At 32.5% G+C, this 25,759-nt stretch overlaps 1 protein-coding gene across 1 annotated transcript in view; it reads right to left on the reverse strand.

The window, feature by feature from the left end:
• Window positions 1–4,635: 4,635 nt before the first annotated feature.
• The window catches only part of LOC123526938 (uncharacterized), a 35,010-nt gene continuing 13,886 nt past the window's right edge, over window positions 4,636–25,759 (reverse strand). Inside the window, exons 3-11 of the mRNA XM_053523911.1 lie at window positions 11,552–12,877; window positions 11,075–11,161; window positions 10,169–10,257; window positions 9,795–9,863; window positions 8,915–9,014; window positions 7,612–7,712; window positions 7,284–7,352; window positions 6,733–6,868; window positions 4,636–6,433 (exon numbers count right to left, since the gene is read on the reverse strand). Of these exons, the coding sequence (XP_053379886.1) occupies window positions 6,429–6,433; window positions 6,733–6,868; window positions 7,284–7,352; window positions 7,612–7,712; window positions 8,915–9,014; window positions 9,795–9,863; window positions 10,169–10,257; window positions 11,075–11,161; window positions 11,552–12,877 (1,982 nt within the window). The 3' untranslated portion in view covers window positions 4,636–6,428. The remainder of the gene's footprint in view (window positions 6,434–6,732; window positions 6,869–7,283; window positions 7,353–7,611; window positions 7,713–8,914; window positions 9,015–9,794; window positions 9,864–10,168; window positions 10,258–11,074; window positions 11,162–11,551; window positions 12,878–25,759) is intronic.

Genomic DNA, 25,759 nt, shown 5'->3' on the forward strand with positions numbered 1-25,759 from the left:
TTTTTTTTGTTGTTTTTTGTTTTGTTTTTTGCTCGGGACGTTGTCCTATGGCATCGCATATTTACAGATAAGCTTGAAACAAGAAGCGAAAGATTGTTTAGGAAATATGACATCTGATGAAGCAAACACACTTCTGAATCACATTTTACTTACATTTTCGAACAATTCTATAGCAATAAACAACAATGGAATAAGTGTGTTGCATATATATGACAGATCAGTAAACAGTCAAGGAAAGTGTATTTTCTTCACTAAAAAAGTGTTGTACAGAACTGGTTAAAGACTCGCCGACCTTATACATACAGTTTATTTTATTTCAATATGTAATTGTATCGTAATGATCACAAAGTCGGCTTATGCGAACAAATAATTAGAGACTTTGTTGTAGTTTTCAATTTAAATTGACAAAATTCAATAACTATTTTATGCGGAAAGTATAAAGTGGGGGTGGGGAGAAACGATTTCTTTTGTTCCAAACTGGCCGATCTTTTGCTATCGCAGTCATCGACGGATACCAATAATATCATTGTTATAGTTAGAGCACTGGGCAAAACCTCAACCTTAGAAAGAGATCAGTTTCTATCCGAATCGTGTCCTCCGATGGGTATTTTGGATTTCCTTCGTGTAAGTTTTAGAGACATAGTTTAAAGATGCAAGTAAATCTGTGTTTTCAAAAGTTACGGTAATTTTAAATATTATTTATGCTTGATGAATTTTGTTACCTTTCTTGTGTTACTTTGCCTGCTGTAAATAGAGGATATTTATTTTATACAACGACATGAAATTGTTTCCTTTGGACGTTTAATGGTTTGTTCTTTTTCTGTTACACGTCTACATTTATTTCTTACTAAAACTTCTAATAATGAGCTCGGAAGCAGGCTGGATATATGTCTCCCTTCCTGAACTTGTTTTAATGGCCATTATACTACATCGTATATTAATTAAGGTATAGTTATGGATGCTTATTTTTTTTTAAGTTAAATAAAGAATACGAGGCAACATTAAATTAAAATTGTTTCCAAACGTTCGGGTGCTGGCTTTAAAGTCGAAAACCAGCAACACTAATACTTTGACTTGTAAAGGTTATAAACTTCAAAGCTTTATTTTTGTTTGTTTTGCTTTACATATTCTAAGAATGCGGCTTGGCCGACAGGTTAAGTTCGCTGACTTTGAATCACTTGGTCCTTACCATGTGGGTTAATAACCTCGCTTGGGTTGTATAATTTTTCATACGGGGAAGCTAGCAATTGGCTTACGAAAGGTGTATCTATCTAGATGCCCGTCAGTGCCTAAAAATACCTTAAGGGACACATAAGTCTTCGGTACATATGTTAGGGCAGGATGACGGTATCAATTCGGATTATATATTTACAGAGCAAATGTTTCCTATACGTTGCATTTGAAAAAATATATGGTACCGGGTGATTACTTTGAGCTTTCACAAAACTTATCCGTATAGCGCTCAACGTAAATGAGGACCGCATATGATATTAAAAGCCTCAGTAATTCATGCTACTGTGACCTAAGATATTATATCACTAGTTTTTTTTCCAGCTTTCACAGAACGCATCGGTATACGACTCAACGAAGGAACGAAAACCGCATTACAAGCCTGTTTAATCTAGGGCTACAGTGACTTATGTGTCCGTCTCTCCCTGTCATTAAAGATATACCTTTAAAGTTAAGATTTTGATCTACAATTTGAGTGGTAACATTGCCGATTCGGTGCATTGGTTAGGGTGACGGTATCAATTCGGAGTAAAATTATATATTTACAGAGCAAATACGTTGCATTAGAAAAAATATATGGTTCCGGGTGATTACTTTGAGCTTTCACAAAACTTATCCATATAGAGCTCAACGTAAATGAGGACCTCATATGATATTAAAAGCCTTAGTAATTCATGCTACTGTGACCTAAGATGTATGTCACTAGTTAAAAAAAATCAGTTTTCACAAAACTCATCCGTATACGACTCAACGAAGGAATGAAAATCACATTACAAGCCTGTTTTAATCTCGGGATACAGTGACTTATGTGTTTGTTCCTCCCTGTCATTGAAATTATATATTTAAAGTTAAGATTGTGATCTACAATTTGAGCGGTCCGCATTCGTATACGACTCAACGCAGGAACGAACATCACATTTTAGGCATAGTAGCCATAATGCCTTTCTACTCCTAGTCTCTCTCTCTCTCTCTCTCTCTCTCTCTCTCTCTGTGAAAACGATAATGTTTGAAATCTTACAAGGCTGTTTCAATATAGACTTTCAAATATTACTTTGATATAGTTATAAAGCAATCAAAGGCTTTTCTTCACAATTTATTTTAAATTTTGACATTTCTTTACTTAAACTACGGATGTGGGATTATTTTTCCAAACCGTTGAGAATTTATTTTTTCATACTCTCTGAGCATGAAGAACATTAACTTCTAAGACAAACAAGCGAAGAAAAAGCACGGGTCACCGAATTCGTTTTAACCTTATAGGGAATTTTCTTCACCCACTGTTTGAGCATTTCTGAAATTTTGTAAAATTGTACAAATGCTGGTACTTTATAAAACATATAATATATCACTTAATATTATGGGGATTTCAGGTTTTATAGGTTACTATGAATACAAGGTTATATTAGTAATACTAAGCATATACGTCACTAACAAGTCTCTTTCATTTTTACATGTTGACATAATTACCACACCCACCTTATTTAAATCTGAAAAAAAAAATCCCGTTAAGATTGTAAAAATATTTTGCAGCATTAATGACACATAAAAATGTTTCAAAATGGAAAGAAAAAAAGTTGGGGTCACCGTGCATCAGAAATTTATTTACAAAAAAATTCTGGTGAATTTCGATATTTCTATTTTGTTTGTTTTAATTTGTATTTCCTAGATTATTTAAAGTGATTTAAAGGTATCTCCACACAGAAATTCATCCTCTAGAGCGATCTGACCAGAGAGACAGAGTGAGATAAAGCCCCCAGAACAGATAGAGAGAAATCCTGATTTTAGATACAGACTTACCTTTCCTGGGAAGAACCAGTAAAGGCCTCTAAGTTAGGTGGGATACACTCAAGAGCATCTCAGAAATTTCCAGTGTCTGGACCGGGATTCGAACGCCTGACCTCTGGATTGACAGTCAAGCGTGTTACCACTAGACCACCAGCACACCTAAGACTAACCACTAAATCAAACTGAAATTTTGCAAAAGTGTTGACAATTGTAAAATAATTTAGTGTAACCATATGATTTTGAAACCTTTGGCATTATATTAACGAAGATAGTAAGTCGCCTGATATGCCTCACTAGGTGCCGATTACACCGTGACGTAATTTGCCATTCGCCGCGTTTGCTTATGAATATTAATGGCATGCTTTTCCAATTTCTTTCTAGAATTTATCTTTAAAAACTGTTGTTTTCCAATTAGCTTGAAACATCCTTGAGGGGCTTCTAAGTGGTAAATAATTTTGAGCAACCGGATAACGTCAACATGTTCGCCTTTTCAGCTTCCAGTAAAAGCTTTAGAATCCATCACATGTGTGAAAGTTAACCCAAGTTACGGCAAACCCGATTTTGAACACACCCTTTGGGCTTTCTCTTCGAGCTCTCTGTTAAATATGAAATAAATATGAAATTAAATGTTTCCATCTGTCGCGTTCTATGTGTCTTTATGTCGCATTATCTGTTTCGTTTTGTCGCGTTGTCGCGCGCACCAAAACAATCAAAACTTTCAAAACTTCGTAATGGCACGTTCGCGTGTGCGCCAGGACAAAGAAACGTGTTACATAAACCGCGTGCAAGCCGCCCTAGGCACTCGCCCGCTTAGCTCAAGTTCGAGCCCTGGACGAGGCGTATATTCTCCGTGACGATTTGATAAAAGACATTATGTCTTAAAGCATTGGTCCTCTACCGCTGAATTATGTGGAGAAGTTGGCAGTTACTTGCGGAGAACATATTTGTACTGGTACAGAATCCAGGAACACTGGTTAGGTAAACTGCCCGCCGTTACATAACTGAAATACTGTTGAAAAACGGCGTTAAACCCAAAACAAACAAACAAACAAACAAGCCGCCAACGCAACCAAACGAAATGTCCTAAACCAGCCACCATAGATAAACCAATGACAGCCTTTACACCTAAGAATAAAAAAAATCACGCGAAATATTTGAAGACGAGTTTCAGATGTTATCATCGACGAAATAAAAAGTATGCTTTGACGGGCTGGATACAAAGAGACAATGCTAGGTATTAAACAAAAAAGTACACATCAGTTGACTATTTCGCGGCATTTTTGTCGCATGTATTAATCATTAGTGTAATATTGAAGGCAATGTCAGTCACCACTGTTGAATTATATTTTCTGGAGATAATTTTACGATAATGTTGATCAAAAAGCCTGCTAATAACTGTCTTTTTGATATACCATAACAGATTATCAAGCAATTATATAAATAGTAGGACAATTAGATGTTGATGATGTCGTCATACTTTTCTGTCATTGCTGCCCTAAAACCTTAATATCGCTGCCCTACAAACCTACTATGGCATCGCCATCCTGCAATTCTATTATCCTACCATTGTCATTCTACTATTACGCTTTTATTATTGGGCGATGGGCGATGGTAAGATATGAATAAAACAGGATTCCATGACATTTTTTGTTTCTGTATCAATATTATATACTCTTTATTTCCATCTTTTAGCGATTACAACATAAATAACAAGAAACATATATAACGTATTGTACATAATAGTAAGAAATATACATACATCTACTTTTTTAACAAATAGCATGGTCAGTTGACGGTGTATTAAAGAATTTATATATATGCACAATGAATTGTTAAAGTATCGTTTAAAGCAGTCATATCTCAGAACAAAACGAAGGATTTTTAGCGACATAATGTACAAATATTTTCAATTGAGTAAATTACCTAAGGAAAGCTTACAATATATACAATTGAAAGGCAAGAAAGTAAAAAAAGTATTGTTTTCCACTATAGCAATATGAATATATTAATTATCAGAACATCTTCCCACATGATGTATACAATGAAGATGCTTTAATATTGAACCTGGAATCTTAAAGCTTATCGAAACGAAATATAAGCGTTTTAGAGCAGGTTATACTGATAATTTTTTGATACTTTTACTTTTCTATAGCTTGCCAAACTACTTGTTTATTAGACAAGTTGGTTAGCCATCGTATGCTATGCAATCATGTATAAAGTTACAAACACACTGTATGAGCTTTTTGTGGAGCAATTCATCTATGCAATATATATCAAACACATGAACATTAAGTATACTCCTTAAAATATTTCTGCATCACAATTTTTAAAAAAAATTGCTCTGTTAAATACTGTCTTCCGATACAAGACGGAAAGGTGGGACGAGACCTTTTATGAGATGTACATTCTGATACTAAATGGAAATGTAAGTAAGTGTTTTGTGTATTACAATATTTACAAGCTTTTAAATCACTTTGCTTTGTTTGAAAAACAATTCTACAGTACGTAAAGCATGTTTCACTGAGGTTTTAGAATCTGAGTGTCTTCACATTATTGATGGGCTGATATTCGTGTGCACAGCTTTAAAACAAACAAGATCGTCATCGTTATTTAATCGTTCTGACCATTGCTGAGTATGGTATATGCGTATATGGCATATAAGACTGTTCATTTCCATTCTAATTTGCCAGGAAAATTTGCAGTTTTTTAGTAAGACAGATTATATTTTCTCAAAATTCTACAAACATCAGGAATATATCTAGTCTGTCCTGTAAAACATCTATTCGCATAGTTAAAGATTTTACATGTAAGTAAACTTGGAGGCATCGTGCAGAGTTTTTGACGGAAATTTAATTTTCGTTTATTGATTTCGGAAATAGCGGGTAACCATCCATCCAAGCATTTAAGAGCCATGTCAGTTCGAGTTCTCCGCGGAAAATGTTGAATGCACTTGGCAGCAAGCAGAAACAATCTTTCTATTTTTAGATATCATTTTGTTCTTTCTAAATATTAAACGGTTATCTACAAAGTTTTCAGGTTGAGGGATTTTAATAAAAACAATAAGTCGTCCAAATATTTACAAAATTGAGCGTTTTTGTAAAATATCCTCTTTAAATAAAAAAAACGAATGCAAACGAATTTGAAGATTAGAACAATACAGCTATATCTATATTGGATTACCAGATAAATATGTTCCTTCAATTTTTCTTCTTTTTGTAATGCAATTTATAATCCGCTTTAACGGTTAAGCAATAGTAGTAAAAGTTCGTAATGCAAAGTACAATGTCTCAATATATACGTTAATGTTATACATAGTCTGTTTACACTTAAATAATCAAACATATAGTTTATTTACAAATGGCGCGAAATGCTACCCTTCATCTTCTGTCAGTTTTGTCTGTAAGATTTCAAACTCAGCCTAAAATGCAAAGAGGCATATAAATTGTTTAATCCAAAATGCTTCAAACACTTTAACTAAATAAAAGCCGGATATAACAGTTATCCCAGACATTCACTAGATCACTTTTGAAGTCATCATTTATGATAAGTTAAACAGATACATGTTAGTTTTGATATATTGCTTAGACACTTTGATACTTCTGATATTCTACAACTTTGCCTTTGATGCCAAATTTCTCATGATTTTTCATTCCTTAATGTGTACCTATATTAAGCATTAATAGTACCTGTTTAACTGTCTAAATCAAATTTCCTTACCAACAAAAACAGATCCATCAGCTCCGTTAGAAGTTCTGGTACAGTTCTTATTGCAGTAATCATCATGGCAACAAGAATGACAGACTGGTGTTGCTCTTTTTGACAGATGATGAACAGTTCTCGTCAGAGGATCACACTTTGAAAAGAAAAACTCAGCAAATGACTGTAACACCGGCTAGATTCTTCGTATAGTACTTTGTTCGTTATCTAGAAAGTCTTAATTAAATTTTCGACGTTAGAGATCTACATTTTTGTATCCAGACACAATTAGTAGCACATTGTGATTGTGCGTTTTTATCGTGAATCTAAACGTTACTGAATAGTTTAAAGAACTAATAAAATAATTGATATGAATGATACATTTATGTAAAATATGATGAACACACCTCCATTGGCACTGCTGTATATCAAAACAGTATATAAAGCTGAACCGCGGAAACACAGGCGTGTTCCTTGAAAATGTTGCAGTCAAATTAACGAAGGATAACGTATGTCGGTACGACATTCTAAACACCAAATAAAATGCATAAAAAGTACAGAAACTGTCTTACGAGGTTGTTTGCACATCCCATCTTGTAATGATAGCCTTCACCCCATGTCAACTTTTCAATACGACATACCTGCAAAACAACTCATTACCAATACCGTCAGCTGTAGCGTGCTGCTGATTTTTATTGCTGTGTACACGCTAAAGTTCTATATTTTTCTTATGTAATCAGGATATGATTGACAATGTTGATCAAATGTACAAAAATATATACGTATATGGTATCCTTATTTTATTCCATATGTACTTTTGGATAAGATTGGCTGAAGAAATGGTGACAAAAAGTTTTCAAAACTGAGCTAGTGTATATATATATATAGAGACAAATCTACCTGTTGATGTGAGCACAACGTCACAGAGGTACATAGCTCAGGTGACGACACGTGTTGACAATCGTAGCATACTGGACCTCTTTGATCACGGTTTGGAAGCCCTAAAATTGAAATAGCGTAAACACAAAGACAACACACAATCAAATGTGATGGGAAAGTTTGTTTGAACCATAATCTATTATTTCATACATTCAGGTGGATATTATGAACGTGGAGTATCATCTTAATAACCAAGATCTGTATTCATCAACATTTCAAGTCTGAAACTTGAACTTTGAAATGCTAAAATTACATTTTACCCTATAGCTTTATACGTGATTTTTTACGGACTTAAATATTTCTGATTTAAAACGTTGACGAATGCAGCCCCAGACCATGGTTGTCCTTACAAGTTTCCTTATTGTAAGTATGTTAACAAGAGGGCCAAGATGGCCCTAGGTCGCTCACCTGAGGAACACACCATAACAGTGTAAACATGTCCGACCTAGTGATTTCATGGAAACAAATATTATGGACAATTTTCATTAAGACTGGACCAAAAATGTGGTCTCTTGAGTTTAAACAAGTATTTTCTTAGATATGACCTAATGACCTAGTTTTTGACTTCAGACTCCATATTCAAACCTGACCTAGATTTTATCAGAGCAATCATTCCGACAAAATTTCATGAAGATCAATTGAAAAATACAGTCTCTATCGCATACACAAGGATTTTCATTGATTTAACCTAGTGACCTACTTTTTGACCCCAGATAACCCATATTCAAACTCGACCTAGATTTTATCAAGGCAATCATTCTGACAAAATTTCACGAGGACCAATTGAAAAATACACTCTCCATCGCATACATAAGGCTTTTCTTTAATTTGATCTAGTGACCAATTTTTGACCTCAGATAATCCATATTCGAACTCGACCTAGATTTCATCAAGGCATCGAGCGATCACAAAAGCTAATAAGAAACAATGATAAGCTTACACACAAGCCCATTCATATAATTATATACATTTGATTACTGTAATAAATATTAAGAATTTTTGAATGACAACATCGTATAAAATATTTCTAAAATGACAACCTTATTCAAGGGAAAGCTATACACTGATAATCAGGAGTATCTTATAAAATATTGTGATTCCCTGGTTGTTCATCTGGGTCTTCAAGATCAATGTTCTTTTATGATCGAGTTCCGCTCAGAGTTCTGCTGAGTATGAGCGGTGAACATTGCGCTTTTCATAACCACACAGGAGTAGGCTAACTTATTTTCCTCTGTAACGTTGAAATTCTGAAAGATTCATTCACCTGTACTTCCACACCCTTTGTTGTTACAGAAGCTGCCACTGCAGCATTCCACACAGAAGTCGTCCTTAGACAGTGACTCTTGGTGCTCGCTGGCGCATACCTTAAACAAGGAAATTAACGTTTTAAGGCGGCAATCTCTTAACCACATGCGATAGTTTATATGAGTATGTGCATCATTAATGTATACACGAATATACATAGACGGAGTGTTCTTGCCTATCTAATGGGGTAAGATATTATTATCCTGGTAGCAAATCACCTAAGATAAGCTACTCGTACGCACATTAACTTCATAGTTTGACGTCATATTTTAACGTCTTTTAGTAGTGGCGACTTTTAATGTACCTCAATATGTTTTTATATGTTGCAGTAATATCAACGGTAGGCATGGGAATTGATATATCATGTCTTCCTTAGTAAGGCAAGTGTTTCTAAACCATCGTGACAGTTTGAATAAAAAAAAAACTCGCTAGAGCTCGATTTATCACCTCGCGCTGTTTCTCGAGTTTGAGGATATACTAACTTACACAGGCAGGCATATAAGATCCTTATAAACCACATCGAAAACAATGCAAAGCAAACAGATAAATGAACATCACAGTGAGGCACTAACTCTAAAACTACACTGGTGTATTTGAACTGGTTAAAACCTTACTCTTACTCTCCACCATTCTCTTAAGTCTGGCTAACGTCTAGACAATCGTTTTAAACATTTTAAATTGATTTTTCTAACTTCTGTGTTTTTCTAATTTACTGTCTCAACAAAACCCAGACCCGGTTTGTTTATCTCCGTATGTTCTGAGAAGAATAGGGACGTAATTATACAAAATCTAAATAGCTTCAGGAGCTTTGAAATATTTATAGATATTTTTATTCTTACATCGGCAGATAAGCATCCAGATCTGTAAATGTCACGTCCTGATTTGTTCTGTCTTTCCACAAAGCACACCTAGGGAAAATAAGAACTCATTATATTGAAAGATATTACAGACATAATAAAGATTACGGGTAGTTCTTGTTTCTTTTTCCGTTCTATTTTGTCTTTAATTGAGAGATATTCATTTTCTCGGCCTCTAAATATAATACTGGGTATCAGATCCGCTCTCTGGTCATTTGCTCATATGTTCAAATGTGGGAACTTAATTTTATGTTTTAAGCAAGTCATTTCAAATTTCTTTTCAACATACCTGTTTGTTTGGTTTTTAACTTGTACATATGTCACGGTAAAAATTATTATCACTAGATAATGTCTACCTCTTTCACATGACATGCTTTGACAGTGTCACACAGGTCAATCCGTCCAAGATCTTCACAACTGTAGCACATTGTAACGTTGTTTTGATCTGAAATATTTATAACGACAATAAGACAATTTCATTTAACTAAACAAACATCTCATGTTGTGTTCTATGAACTTCAATAATGTACGTCTGTCAATTGATTATTACTTCATTAGTTGATCGTATAATAGGTTTTCTTTAGTACATAACACATAGTTTACACAAAATTTATTCATTTCACAGCCTGAAATCATCATGAATTAATTATTGCATAAAAACTCTCTTTCTCTCTAAATGCACAGTTATAAAGAATATTTTATCTTTCTTAGATTAATTGATTTCTTCATTTTATTTCATAGTTCAATAATAGTCTTTCAAAACATTAAAAGTTACATCTCTGTTCAGACGATTCTGTCGCAGTGTTGAAAATACAGTTTTGCATTTTCCATTACTGCTCATGAACAGACTCATTCAAACCGCGTCTGCAATTTTCACTGTTTGCCTTGTTTTCGGTGCTTCCGAGGGATCTACTTTCCAGATTTTATTTCTCTTTGGTACATTTAATAAAACTATCCAGTAACATTTTATTATCATGATATGTATCCACATGCTTGACCATTTCACATACTTTGCCTATAGTTGCTGACTCCTAATGATAAAAAATAAACTCAATATGTTTATGTCATATAGTCCAGCTACTATATAAAATGAGTGCTGTTTAATTTTAGAAAATGCACGAATTGAATCAAATTTGTTCTTAAACAGTCCGAAATATCAAAAAAAAACTATCAGCTATAGTATTGTAATAAAGGAATCAAAGTCAGTTTTGTAATGTACTCAACGACAATTAGGGAAAATTAACGCAACAAAACATTCTTACCGGGTCCAGTTGTTCCGGTTGAGCTTGTATAGATAGGGGGTACTGAATGTGTTGTGGGTTCAGTACCAGGGTTCTCACACTGGTCGCCTGGAGTATATTCATAGTTTGTTTGCGACCGCAGGAAAATAATACATGTTTACGTTACAAGCCGAAAATGAACCCAAAAAAATGGTGGCTTATATTTTGAATTGATCGGCTTTCAGAATATTTTGATGAAAATGGATAATAAAGCGTCATTTGAAAAGAATGATATGTTCTGCCTTAAATATCCACATATGATCAGTCAAGTAGAATATACACCAACCAATCAAAACAAATTTAAATGTTAAAATGTTCCAAGTTAAGCAACAAGGTCAATGTATATGTGGTGAGAAGTTTTATTATAAACTCTTCATGTCATTAAGAATTTTCTATGAAATAGTTTATATTTATTTGCGAGCTTCAAGAATAGAGATGTTCAATATAAAGTATATTTACCTTGTAAATTGAAGCCAGCATAAAAGCCATAACTGTTTGTATATTCTTCTATACCGCTATACCAATAATCGTAATCACTTGCATCTGATTTTCCAAACCCATAAACAAGCAGTCCAAACTTCACATGTGACAAAAGATGACGAACTCTGTGATAACCTTCACTTACTTCAAATGACAAAACAGTGTAATTACTAAACGGTAACGAGACGGGAAACTGGTATTTTGTTCTCGAGTCTCCCATATATTGTACAGGTACGCCGTCTATGAGCAAGTTGTCTTTGAACGTTGTTGGAACAATGATTGCTATGTAATTCTTCATATGTAGATGCAACTGCGTGCTATTCGAGTGTAGATGTGGAACGGTGAAGCGATAGTCATTGATGTACTGATCAACTCCCGGCACTAGAACCATGAAATCATCATTGGTGTTGTTGGAATAGAAACTGTTTTGCAAAATGGAGAATGGTTTTTCAGCTGTTAGAACCACGGATGTATTAACAAATGATTGGTTTTTATTCATAGACAGAAATGAGTGGGTATCTGTACTTACATGGACTCGAAGTGAAACATACTCAGACCAGATTCTGAGCGAAGCTGTGTCAGCATGTCTCGTTTGGGGTACTATATATTTATTCGACCAATATTTGGTTGGAATCACGGATACCGTTCTAGCTCTGAACTCGTCATTTCTGTAGTAGCCATAGTAGTCATAGTAGCCATAATGCCTTTCTACTCCAGCTATCACCGTAATATCACTTTCAGCTTCGATAAGGAGGCCGGTAATTAGGTTGTAAGGGCTGTGATACTGATAAACCTCAAACCTGCTAATTATCATGGCGTTAAGGAGACCAGTTGAGGTGTTATAAAATTTTACAAGATTATTGTCAGCGTTACTTGTTACAAGGACAGTATTTGATCCATACCCCCAATATGTCCCTTGTGTCCCCGGAGAAATGAAATAACGCCTCCCTGCACTTCTTGAAGGGAACACATTATACGATTCGACAGCGGCGGACTCATTCGACCCCGATTTCACGCATGTAACTAGGACTGATATATCATAATCCGATGTTATACGTATACCCCTTTTTCCACGGAAAGTGCCATTATTTTGTATACTACGACTTATATTTACAGTTTTACTCTGATCAGGTGGTATGTTGTGATATGTATCTATATTGGAGTACGGTATTTGTAGATAAATCCTGGTATGATTGGGCGAAGCGTTAGTTATATGTAATTCAATGGTGTCGTTGCCTGGGTTTGGGTTATAAAAATTCCCCGCTGTCTGTATAATTCCAAAGATGAATTCTCGTCCTTCTATACCTGAAATGTATTTGTGTTTAATGTAACATTGATACTGTAACGACCTGCACGTTTAAAGCCAGTCTCTGACAACTGCGTCTGGGAGTCGTCTTTTTGGCTCAGTTGGCAGTTGGGATTTTTCGGATTTTTCTTCATAAAATAATGCTATGCTCTTTGATTTGTTACGCATTAACCATCGTAAGATAGGGGCTCGTCCGGGATACAGACTTGATCGCGTGCCGAAAATGCCACTTTCTATGCCAAGATGGCTTACACGTCATCATAGATGATGACTTCTTTGAAGATGGGAAGTGTTACGGTCGCTTACGCATTCAATTCATTCTTTATTGCATAATAAGGCCTCCGGCCCATACACAAGAGAAATACAGAACATATAACATCTAATTACATGTGTGAAGCAAAGGTCATTTACTATTACATAATAATATTATAAGGTACTTGTCAATTATGTATTATACAGTAAACACATGTCAGTATATTTTGGTACCTGTTACCAAATACATGTTCAAGTAAAGTCTGAAACTAGCCGACTTCTTTCTTTAAAAGCATAATATATATACATTGCCAGGTTTCTAATAATTTCATCACTTTCTGTTGACATTAGATCATAAAATTTTTGTATTGTAGCATTGTTAACAAAGTGGTATGGAATGTATAATGACCGAATACTTGAATACAAAGGACATAAGTAGTATAAGAAATGAGGGTTCTGGCACAGTTTGACCTCAGTTTGGCCCTAACCCTTAACCTAAACTGACCAATACCAGCAAACTAAAAAAAAAACACAAAATACTGTCAAAACCTTCGGTAAATTGTAATTAAACACTTCTGCCAAACTTCTGCCAAATTTCTGCCACGAAGGCAGCAATGTGTCAGTGTCTGCCACTTTGGCAAGATTTTGGCAATATTTGGCAAGGTTATCTAATGTATTTAAATTTGATAAAACACTTATATTTAAATTTCTGCCAAATTTCTGTCACGTCACGAAGGCAGCAATGTGTCAGTAGAGAGTTTGAGATTTCAACCTTCGCCTTCCCCGTCAACGTCTCTTGCGAAGTTAACGTATGAAGATGAAGTTCGATTAAAATTCCTTGAGATTTCAAACATTAGAATGAACCTTACTTTTTTTTTATCCGCCCATTCATTTTATCCGTAATTATGATCGTTTTTTTTCGTGCATTTTGATACCAATTGTCCGAAAGGGCAGGAATTTTACAAGAGGTTTTAAAAATGAAAAAAATGAAAATTAAATAAAAAACATTTCAATTAATATAATCATCGCATGGATATTAGAGCGATTATCAAAAAAAAAAAGAAAGAAAAAAAACAAACAAAACAAACTAACAAACAAAAAATAAAGCGATAAAACAATGTGAACAATATAAAAACTCGTTAGTGTTGCTCCAAACATTTAGATTTTATATAAAATTATGTCAGTATAGTCAGTATACAATGCACGATTGTCAATCATACATGAGAGGAAATAAAAATGATTATTACATACCTAAAATTATTTTCCATTGGGTTTCAATGGACCGCGATCGTGCAATATTTTTCCATATCTTGACGTTGAACGCTTTCATATCGGACTAGTCCCAATCCGTGACTCTAGTTACCTCCCCTGACGGTCCGTCCATTGCGGATCTCGTTTCTTTAGATTTTTGTTGCTATTGTGTGTTTGTTTAATTTGTAATTTATGCAACATTTTGTTTACTTTTACACTTTGATTAATCTGACCTATTAGATACTGACACGTAGTAATTTATCAGACTGACATGTAATGAAAGTTATAATTACGTCATGAGTTGGACTAATAAAGGACGTGGAATGTTTTCTTAACGTTGTTATGGAAAGAATCGCGTGACGTCCATGGCGTCCACGCGCACGTTGTGACAAAAAGTTGACGTCATTTTCGCGGAAAATATTAATGCGCGTCAGTTTGATTTGTTTATTGCGTTTTCGGAGACTTTTTCCGTATTTTTTCCTGTCTTTCGTGACAGAACGATAATTTAGATATAAATTAATCATTTGATAGTGGATATGTAATAAAAAGGTTATCAACTTTGTATGTGGATATATGCACTCGTTCTTTCGCGGACAATATTGCGCTCATAAAGTCGCGCAATATTACCGCTGCAGAACTCGTGCATATATCCACATACAAAGTTAATAACCTATAATGATCAACGTGATAATGACACTCTGTATGACTCTGTATAATGCCAGACTCTCAGACAGCACAATATGATTTTAATATACTATTTTGTAAGTAAAGCATCTGCCGATCCAGGAATTTTGGTTAGAGGGACACCGACATTAAAGAGGGGGTCACCCATTTCAGGGGGGGGGGGAGGGGGATAGGGTAGGGTAGGGTCACACCGAGTTTCAAGACCGACTTTCTTTGTAAAATGTAAGAATCAAAGGGGGAATTAACCCACAATGTCCCTCTGCCAGGCTCTGGTTCCGTGCATTTAAAGAATGGAGTTATCCCATACGGCTAGCAGGAAACGTCTCTCATCATGATATCATAGATCTGAAATTGTCTGATACTTCAGAAGAATTTTCCGTCTTACTAGTACCATTTTATGTTTATAATTAAAACGCATTTGTCGTATTAAGTGTCCGACAGAAACAGATTGATTTTATTTGGATGTGAAAATAAAATGTTCCACCAAATGATAATCGCGCTTAACTATTTATTTTTCAAGTAAAATGACTGTCATGCCATGTGCCTCCATCCAGATTTCAGTCTTTGATGCCGAGTATATGGACAGAGTAGATGTAAAAAGAATGAAGTTTCGACTTTCGTGATATCACATCTTCGGACGTTCAAAACTTCACTTCATACGACAAAAAGGCCCATCTGGTATAATAGATACCGCCTGGGGACACAAATATGCCGTAGAAGTTAAAGTTTGAACAAAATCTCAAAGTTTCTCAAAATCAGTTGATAACTTCATACTTCCAGGTTCAGTTCAATGTATTTAGTTAAAATCAATAGCCATACAAAACTTCATTATTCTTATACCTATTGATAGTGTTTCGCATCAAATTTAGTCTAATTATATATATGGATAATCAAATAACTTAATAAGCAGAAATCCTGAAACTAAGCTTTTTATTCCGCATAGTAATAAAGAGAAGTCTTAGGCTTACGGGATATTACATGGAAAACTTAAATAGCTTAGTAGCAACGTGTGATATAAATAAAATACACGCATATCGGTGACGTTTTACCCAAAATATATATGAGAGACGTTGAAGGGGAAGGTGAAGTTTGAAATCTCAAACTCTCTATTTTCTGCCACTTTGGCAAAACTTTGGCAGGTTGTTTTAATTGATAAAGTGCAAAGGTATTGGTTTTATTTTCAATTAGTAACTACATTATTAGTTTTTAAACTCATACTGAAAAACAATTTACAATAGTTTTTAACCTTTTTTATTAAAATAATGTATAATTATTTGTTCATTTGCTTTTTGATTGTTAACTTTTAGTATTTTGTACGATAAATCATAAATGTTTATACCATCTTGCAACATTTTTATGAAAAATAAACAATAATAACCACACAATACACTTGTTTTGTTTTGATATTGTATGCTGCTATACTTTACTCCAGGTATATATTTGATTACTTCTTTTGGTGGTGGTAAACCGAATGGGTCAAAGTATATTTTATTTACATAACATACCCAGTGTGTTCCGGATCCAACAGAGTCGTCCAAATTTATAATTCCGCATTCAACCTTTGGTAAAGTGTAACTTTCCGAAGACTTCGTCTTTGGTCCTTTTGTTTTTGGTAAATTATTTCTACTAAATACACCCCTAAAGTTTTTAATTTTTAACTGTTTTACCCATTGTTCAATTTGAAAGTTTGAAATAGGTTTGTTTATAAATTTATTTATTTTTTTTTTACTATAGGAATTCGTCTGTAAGGTCTTCGTTGAGAATCAATCTGTATACCCTGACCTTGTCCCTTACCACTTAACAGAGATGTAATCAAAGGTATTCCGAGACTAGCAGCCAGCATATCTGAAAATCCACCATCTTGTTTTTGTTTCTGAGTTAGTTTTATTACAACAGTTCCCTTTAATTGTTTTCTTTGATTAGGTGTAAGATATGGTGATCTCATATTTCTTTTATCATTAGCTACCGAAATCATACCATTTCCAAGTATTTTACTAACACCAGTACTGGCAAGACCGAACAAAGCTCCGACGCCTAACGGTCCTAATATTTTTGGAATATTTTTGCAGCTACCGGAAGTACTGTTCGGCCTAACAGACCAGCCAAAGCTCCCAAAAATCCGCCATTTTGACCTTGACTGGACAATTTTTTTTTTGAAATTGTAATTTCTAATACCTTCTTATTCCTAATAGACTTTTCAATTTGATTAATCTGTGTTTTTGTTAAAAGTAAAGGAAAGTTTCCACGTAATTGTTCATATTTTAATCTAAAAGTATGTGGAATTTTGTTATTGTTATTTTTTCTTTTGTCCATCTGTTAAATTAACTTTATATTCAATATAATTTGATGCCATTATATATTTTATATATATTTTATTTAAACAAAAACAAGTTCATTTCTAATAGTATTTATTTCAACTGTTCCTTCATACAATACAATTGCGTAAACATTGATATTAGCTGCTTATGGAATATCTAATTTAACTGTTAATGTAATATGCTTAGGATCTTCTGCAATTCCTTCCTTTTTAAATTCTAACTTAAAATGAACAAATCCGAACAATTTTTTAAAATTTGATAAATTTAAAAGACCTCCAGTATTTTTATTAATTTGTTTATAAGAATAATTAAGAACATCATCATAAATTCCTGCTATACTTGTATATTCCGTTTCGGGATGAAAAAAACCACACCATTACCAACTTCAAGACGACAAGATTCCAACCTACAATTATCATTTGCTGCATTAATTTTAAATGTATCTAATAAATGTGGATTATGTTCTTGTGAATTACTTTTATCAGGTCGTTGTAAATAAACAAACACATGTTCGGGTTTTGTTACACCAGCTGTTATTCTAAAAGTTATATTATTCTGTTGTGTATCTGTCGACTGTGTTATCATTTCTCGGAGGTATTTCCATGTTGCTTTCGTATATCTTTCAGAAATTAAATTAAGTCCAAATTCATTAAAAATTAAACGTGGAACCCACAAAATTAACTTAGTTACAATTACCCTACCTGCATCGGCAGCATTAACTCTATAAATCAATTCATCATCATTTGTTTATTGGAGTGTTATTTGGATTTGGCTTGGGGGTAATATGTTTTGTTCCAAACCCTGAAAAAAATGAATAATTATTTAATGGAATTTTTGCATTTACATTATTACCACCCTGGATTAATCCCTTTCTAGAAGCAAAACCTTTATTAAATCCGGCTTGGTCATCCCTGCTTTCAGCACTAGCGGTATTATCTAAATAAATAAATTCATTTGTTCCAGTTGATTCTGCATAATCCCTAGATAGTTCAACTAAATGTTTTACATTTATTACCTTATATAACTTATTACAATCATAGACAATTTTTACCATTTTGTTAAACTATTAGCTGGTCAATTATTGAAGCTGTATTATTATTAAAGCAATTTGATCTCCATCAGCATAATTATTACCATTAGCAAGTTTATTAACTTTAAAACTTACTTCAAAATAACCATTAAACCAATCAAAATATGAACTTCTATCATTAATTGTAAAGTGATATCCACTTTTTTGTTGTTTAACATTATTTCCCAGGGCAGATATTAAAGGCGTATCTAATTGAATAGGAGTTAGTTCGTATCTTTCACAATACTGTTTTGTTCTAAACGTGTATATTATATATTATTTTATTTTTTATAAATTAATCTGTTAATATGTTTACGCTGAGCTGAAGCTGCCGCAGACATCAGGGGACCAAGGTCCACTCCAGATCCTGACAATAATTTATTTATTCTTATATCAATATCCTCATCATTATTTGAATTTGTTTTTTGTAATTCCTTAGCAATTAAATTACTAACAGGGGTTGCTTGCACAACAGGCGTTACAGGTTTTTTTTTAAATTTAATTTTTTCTGCAATTTTATTAGCAGCTTAATTTCCAACTTCCGTTCCAATCTTTTTTGTTCCACTTTCAAGCGCAGTTTTTCCTGCAGTTTCCAGAGCTTTTTTTCCAGCACTACCAACTGAACATGAACAGAAGATGAAAACAATTTTGTTAAAGTGTCAAATATACCTGAACCTTGTATAAATTCTTCTCCCGTTTGAGCATCAACATAAATAGATATTCCTTTATTTTTTATCATAGACGTTTTTGTACATTATATATTATATTTCTTTTAAAATTCGTGTAAAACTTGTTTCAACTCCATTAAAAATAATTATTCTACCAAATACATATGTAACATATATTCTTATTGAATTTATAACTTTTTTATTAATTTCAGAATATCCGACTCTGTTTGGCTCTTTTATAAATGGATAAGCTCTTGTTAATTCTGCAGTACTTAAAGCATAGATAATATCACTAAAATTAACATCAACAAGTGAATTATCAATAAGATCACAATGAATGTAAATTGTATCCACAGAGTTAGTTATATTTGGTGTCGTAGTTCCCCATTCGGTATTTCTCAAAGCTTTTTTTCTCAAATCCAAGCAATGTATGAAAATTTGATATTCCCAAATCCAATATAAAATTATCATGAATTGAAATTAGGATTTTAAAACTACTTAAATCAAATTCCAAACTTATTGGGGCAATGTCTGATTTATCAAATTCAAAATCACCAATGCTTATTAGTGTTTCCCTGATATAATCATTAATGTCCGTATAACTGTAAGAACCATTTGTAAATATGATATCTTTCCATTCCTTACCATTATTATAACGAATTCTTTTATTATCGTATTCATCACTAATATTATGCCAAGCGTAAGTCATAGTGTTAATACTATCCAAACCAACAGCATAAGTTTTATTTTTATCTAAAATTAAGGAACGGCTGAATCTGACTGTAAAATCGCTTGGAGTATCTTTATTATCGTTTCTAACAGCTTCAGAACTTAACACTATTTTTTGTTCCATTTATATATTCAAGAAAAATATTTTTTATATAACATTTCATGTTGTTCTGGTAACAATTTATTTATTTATAATAGTTTTTCAATTATGCTAATACCTTCATTTTTCAGTTCTTCATTATTATTTCCAGCATCAATTGAACCACAAATAAGTTCTAAGTCATTAACCAGTTCTTCTGGATTACATGGACAAACGTCATAACCTTGTCCCCTAATTACTTTTTTAAATTTCATAGATCTTTTATTGATAGGTAATCCTGATTTTTCTGTTAATTCTTTAAATATTTTCCTAGAAAGTATTGAATGTGTTTTATTCTTGTTATATCTTTTATTAATCAAATCAATTAGGTCGTTATCTACGTTAACGTTAATAACTTCTTTTCTTCTTTGATCCTTTGCAATCAATTTGTTTTGACCGTAAAGTTTATTATGATCAATCAATAAATTACCATATTGTCCATTTGGTGAAACTTTATATGGATTTAGAACTTTTGGTTTTTTAAGAAAACTTTGTTTTCGCTTGTGATGTTTTATTCCCTTTCCCGCATATTCTTCTCCCACATATTTTTCTTCATCAAGAATTTTATGGAGCGTTTTTCTATATTCTTTTAAATTATCCGACTTAGCTATAATTGCTTTCTGTTGCTTCAGATCGAGATCTGTGGGGTTTTTCGTTCTGGTTATTGCACCAGATTTATTACCCAAACTTATAATATCATCCGTTGCATTTTCTATGGTATTCTCTACTTCTTCCCTAGTCATTTTTTCATCTGGATCTTTAGATTTGCTGTGAAAATAGTCAAACACTTCTTGTGGTGTATTATATTTTTCATCTAAACATCTTTATTAAAATTAACTTTAATTTTTTTTGGCCTTGCCCCCAATTCTTTTTCATAATCTTCCAGTGTTTTTTCAACTTCTTCAGTAGGTTCTTTGCATATTTCTGTAATTTTCCCTTCCTTGTATTTTTTATATTCCCTCAACAGTTCTTCAGGAGGCCATGTAACTGGTTGTGGTTCTTGGAACAGCTGTGGTAAACCTTGATATGTTTGTATATCTTTCATTTCATCACCGAGTGACTCTAATTGCTCTTTGATTCCGGGCAATGCTTTTAACTGACTTGACAATTCTTCTTTTTGACTTTCTATTCCTTCTGTAATTGGTTTATAAATTTCACTATACATTTCTCGACCAGTAGCTTTTCTTATTTTTTCTCTCATTATTGTGGTGCCTGCTTTTTAATTTTGTCTTTTGAAAGTTCCTGTGATACGCAGGCTCCATAACCTCAGATCCCCTTCCTAAATTCCAGTTTGTTTAGTTCTGCCCATTGTTTTCTCGTTTGGGGCAAACTCTTTACTTTATCTGGGGACCAAACGCCGCTCTTCGTGGAATTACACGCCTCAACACGTGTATCATTGAAGGTTCCATGTTCACCGCCGTTTGAATACATCTGCGGTTGTCTCTAAATTGCTTTTTGTACTATTAGCACGGTAAATATTGAGTTCTGCTCAACCCGGAGCTAGAGGGCGTGGACGGTAGCATGCATTTCCACTACCGTCCATGAACAGGCTCAACCAAACCGAGCCTGAAACATTTTCGTTTTTGTCGTGTTGAGCGACCTGTGAAGTTTCCACTTTTCTCTGTTTTACTATAAAACACCAAAAGATATCCGAATTAACTGTTTACACTATATCTTGTTTGAAAGTCCAGGTAAAAAGGAAAATGATATGATTTGTAATGAGCAAAATATAAATCGTGATTCTTTTGCTAATGCAACAAAACAAAAATATGATTTCTTATGAAATTATGTTGACAAACCAAGGAAGCTTTAATAAGACTTGACGGGAATTATATAATAATTATATAATGGGAGTTTTTAATGATGTATAACAAATAAGTGAACCCGACAGTATAAGTAAAGTTAAAGTTGATATTGATTTATTGATTATGCCACTAGAAAACGATTCAAAAAGCTTAAAAAGGACATGGACTCATATCTTCATAAAAATAAGGAACTTGATAGCACAATAAACAGACCATTAGATATGGGAGGTAATGGAATAATCAACCTAGGAAATCCAGATAAACCCAGTGACGCAGTTTCAAGGCGGTTTGTGTTTAAAAAAATTCAAAGTGTAATAGAAGACTTTAATCTTGAAGACAACAAAAGTATTAACCAGACACTCGAAGCAAAAGTAAAGAATATTGAAGAATTAGAAAAAGGCAGTTTCTCAAAGAGGTGATGATCATGACACAGCATTAGATAACCTTATAAAGAGTTTAATTCTAACTTAAATTCTAACTTAGAAAATTTGAAGAAACAACTTTAAAACTGGATAAGTAATATCGGCGTACGTCATAATTTAAAGTACGCGGACTTACTTAAACTTACAGAAATATTTCAAAAAGATATTAATGAATTTAATGCTAAAATTGAAAAAAATAAAAATGGTCTGGACATTGTAGTTGAAAATTCAGTTAAACAAGGAGAATTTATTACCTCTAATGCTGAAGCAATTTCCACTAATGCAAAAGAAATTACAAAAGTAAGAAATGCTTTTTTAAAACAAGAAACACGATTAGCTAGAACAAAAAATACTATTGACAATTTGTCTGCTTCTGAAGTTGCTACAACAAAACAAGTTGATAATTTGGCTGAAGTAATTCTTGAACATGAAAATAAATATAAAGCAATAGAAGAAGAAATAGAAAATGTAAAACGTGATGTATTTCTTTTTGAACATTACAATAGCAGACAACTACATGTAACGATTCTTAATCAAGGAATATATAATATTGAAGATAAACAGTTACAACAAAAAGTGACAAATACCCTAGATGTTTTTGTATTATTTGGAATACGTGTTAATAAGATTACAGATTATAAAAGTTTTATTAAAAAAGTTAAAGTATTTGAAATCAAAGAAGATGGGGATTACATAATTGAAATAAATATTATCATTGAATACTCTGGTAAATAATTAAATCATTTTTATTTTACATGGCGAGATGATCACACAAACGGACATGAGTATATAACACCTGAGGTTAAAAATACATTTGTTTTCAAGAAAAATATTGAAATCAATTTAAGCAAAGGAACGTGGTTTAATATTTATCCAGATTTATTTAAACATGATGCTAAATTTACTATAGAACCAGGAAGTTATGTTAGATTTTATTTAGTTAATTGATTTATTTCCATTTATTTCCATTTTATATAATGGGAATATTCAATAGTATAAATGAAAAAGTAAGTGAAATAGAAAGGCAAATAGTAAGAAAACCTCTTTTGTTTTTAACATCTGCAACAGAAGATGTTGCTGGCTTATTTCAATGGAAAGTTGGTAATGCTAGTCCTGGTTTATTTCAAAATGGTAATAATGTAACAATCAAACAAAATTGCATTTTAATTAATCTTATAGTTGCAATTAAATTAGATATAGGAGATGTTAAATTGGAATTAAAAAACAAAGAATTTATTTATTTATTTTGGTTCTACGGCGCACCAACACAGTATAGGTTATATGGCGCCAAACAGGACTACAAATTTTGGTTCCACATCTCATTCACATCGAAATAAAAACATGAGGTATGGAATCAAAATTTGCACACCTGCTGGAATCACAGAGTTACTGCAAAACCAAATGTTAAGACCCTATTAGTCGCCTCTTACGATCATGCAAGGGTAAGGCAGTGGCATTTTTACAGCTTGAACACCATTAATAGCTAAACAATTTGGAATATGTTCATTTAATATTCTTTCTTGTGAAAAACATTGTAAACATAATTTGCTGAAATGTTTTTTATTTTTACATTTTGTTTTGTTAAACATTAATCTATTAAAGTCTTTTATCCAAACATAATGTTGTTTTGTTTTTGTTTTTTGTTATTACTGATTAACAACATGTCACAGTGTTCTTTATATTGATATTTTGAAATGTAGAATGGATAAACATTATTATCTTCATAACCAAACATATTCAATGAAATATCATTCTGAGTTTCTATTTTAGGTATTTGATTTAATGTTACAGGAAATTCTATTCCTTTATAATTGAGTTTTTTTAAAATACTTTTTGTAATTTGAAACTCTTTGAGGGTTTTCTTTAACAGGAAATTTATAAGCTAAATGGCACCATCTAAAAATTTATTATCATCATTCTTTATATTTATCAATCCTTTCATTGGATTCTGCAATTGCCTTGGTAATTCTAAATAACTTGAAGCAGCTAATGGATTATATTTATATCTATTTATATAATGAGCGTCAACTGACTCTGTTCTCCAGCCACTTCCTTCTGAAATCCAATTACCAATTCTATTTATTATTTCATCAAAAGCTTGACGTAAAGTGTCATTTATCTCGTTTGTATTAATAATAATTAAAGCCTTTGATTGAAAATAAGCTGATTTATATATTGTATCTGTTTTACTAATTTTGCAAAAGTTATTTATAAAACAGCATTTATTTTTATACCTTTTAAAGTCTCAAGTTCAGATTCAAGAATATCAAATGAGTCTTCTATAGTTAAATATAATTGTTTTTGGATCATTTCTATATTCAATTTCAATTTCAAATTTCTTAAAATACCGCTTTGAAGACCTCTCAGTTTCTCTTACAACCATCTACATATTAAATTTGGAAAAAATCTTTAAGCAAAAAATTAAAAAATAAAGTTTAAGTAGAAATAAAATATTTAAATTTATATCTTTTTCTATTAGTTTTTGATATTCCGCTTCTTACTCGGTTTTTCCCTTCACATCACATTTTTATTAACCCAGAAATAATATCAAGGTCTTTAGATGCTGCGTAAGTGCTTCTATATATTTTTTCTTCATTAGTGTCACAATCGGTGGCAATTATCTTTTTAGGATTGTTTCGATGATTATTTGGTCTTGGGCAATCACATAATCTTACATTATTTTGCTCTTCTGCTAAAGGCACTGCCGAAGGTACTGGCATTAAACAACCACAATCCCATTCAAATAAATTTATATTCTTTTCAAAAATATAAGGATCTATAACATTTTTCAATCTATCAATTACTTTATTTTTAAAATTTTCACTGGTTAATTGATTAAGCTTTGATTGAATAACGTTTTTATTTTCCCTTACTTTTTGATATGAATTTATTTCTTGTATTCTTCCTTCATTCCATATTCTTCCTAAAGTACAAGATAGTTTTACTGAAATGTCATCATCTACCTTTCTATTAACCATTTATATAATATACTTATAGAAAAAAATCTTTAAAAAACGCACGTAAAATAAATTCAGCAATCTAAATTTAATATGACTCTTCTTCTTTTTTATTTCTATATCCGTTAAGTTTAAATTCCTTCATATGCATTTCAAGAGGCATTGAATAGTTTTTTTTCTTTCTGCATTTCTAACAGTATTGTAAAAAATATCCTGAATAACTTTTTTCTCATCTTCTTTATTTACTTTTCCAATTCGTGCTTTTGTTATTAGTTGTTTTATTTTTTTATGATGTAATTTCAAAATATTTTTCTTGTCCTCAACTTTTAGTCTGTTAATAAATATTGTAATCACTGATGGAACAGCGCCAGCAACTGCTACAAATATAGGTATAGCTGGAACAAGTGCTAATGCAGCCGAGCAACCAAAGATACCCGCTGTAATTTGTAATCCTGTATTTACTCTTCCACAAAACTATAACTTTTTTTGTAAGCAGCAGCAAGTTTAGTCAAGTGAATAATTAATTGATCTATTGTTTCTATTTCATTAGAAATTAGATTTTCATTACTCATTTATATAATATATTT

This window comes from Mercenaria mercenaria, chromosome 14 (assembly GCF_021730395.1).
Source record: "Mercenaria mercenaria strain notata chromosome 14, MADL_Memer_1, whole genome shotgun sequence".
NCBI classification, from domain to species: Eukaryota; Metazoa; Mollusca; class Bivalvia; order Venerida; family Veneridae; genus Mercenaria; species Mercenaria mercenaria.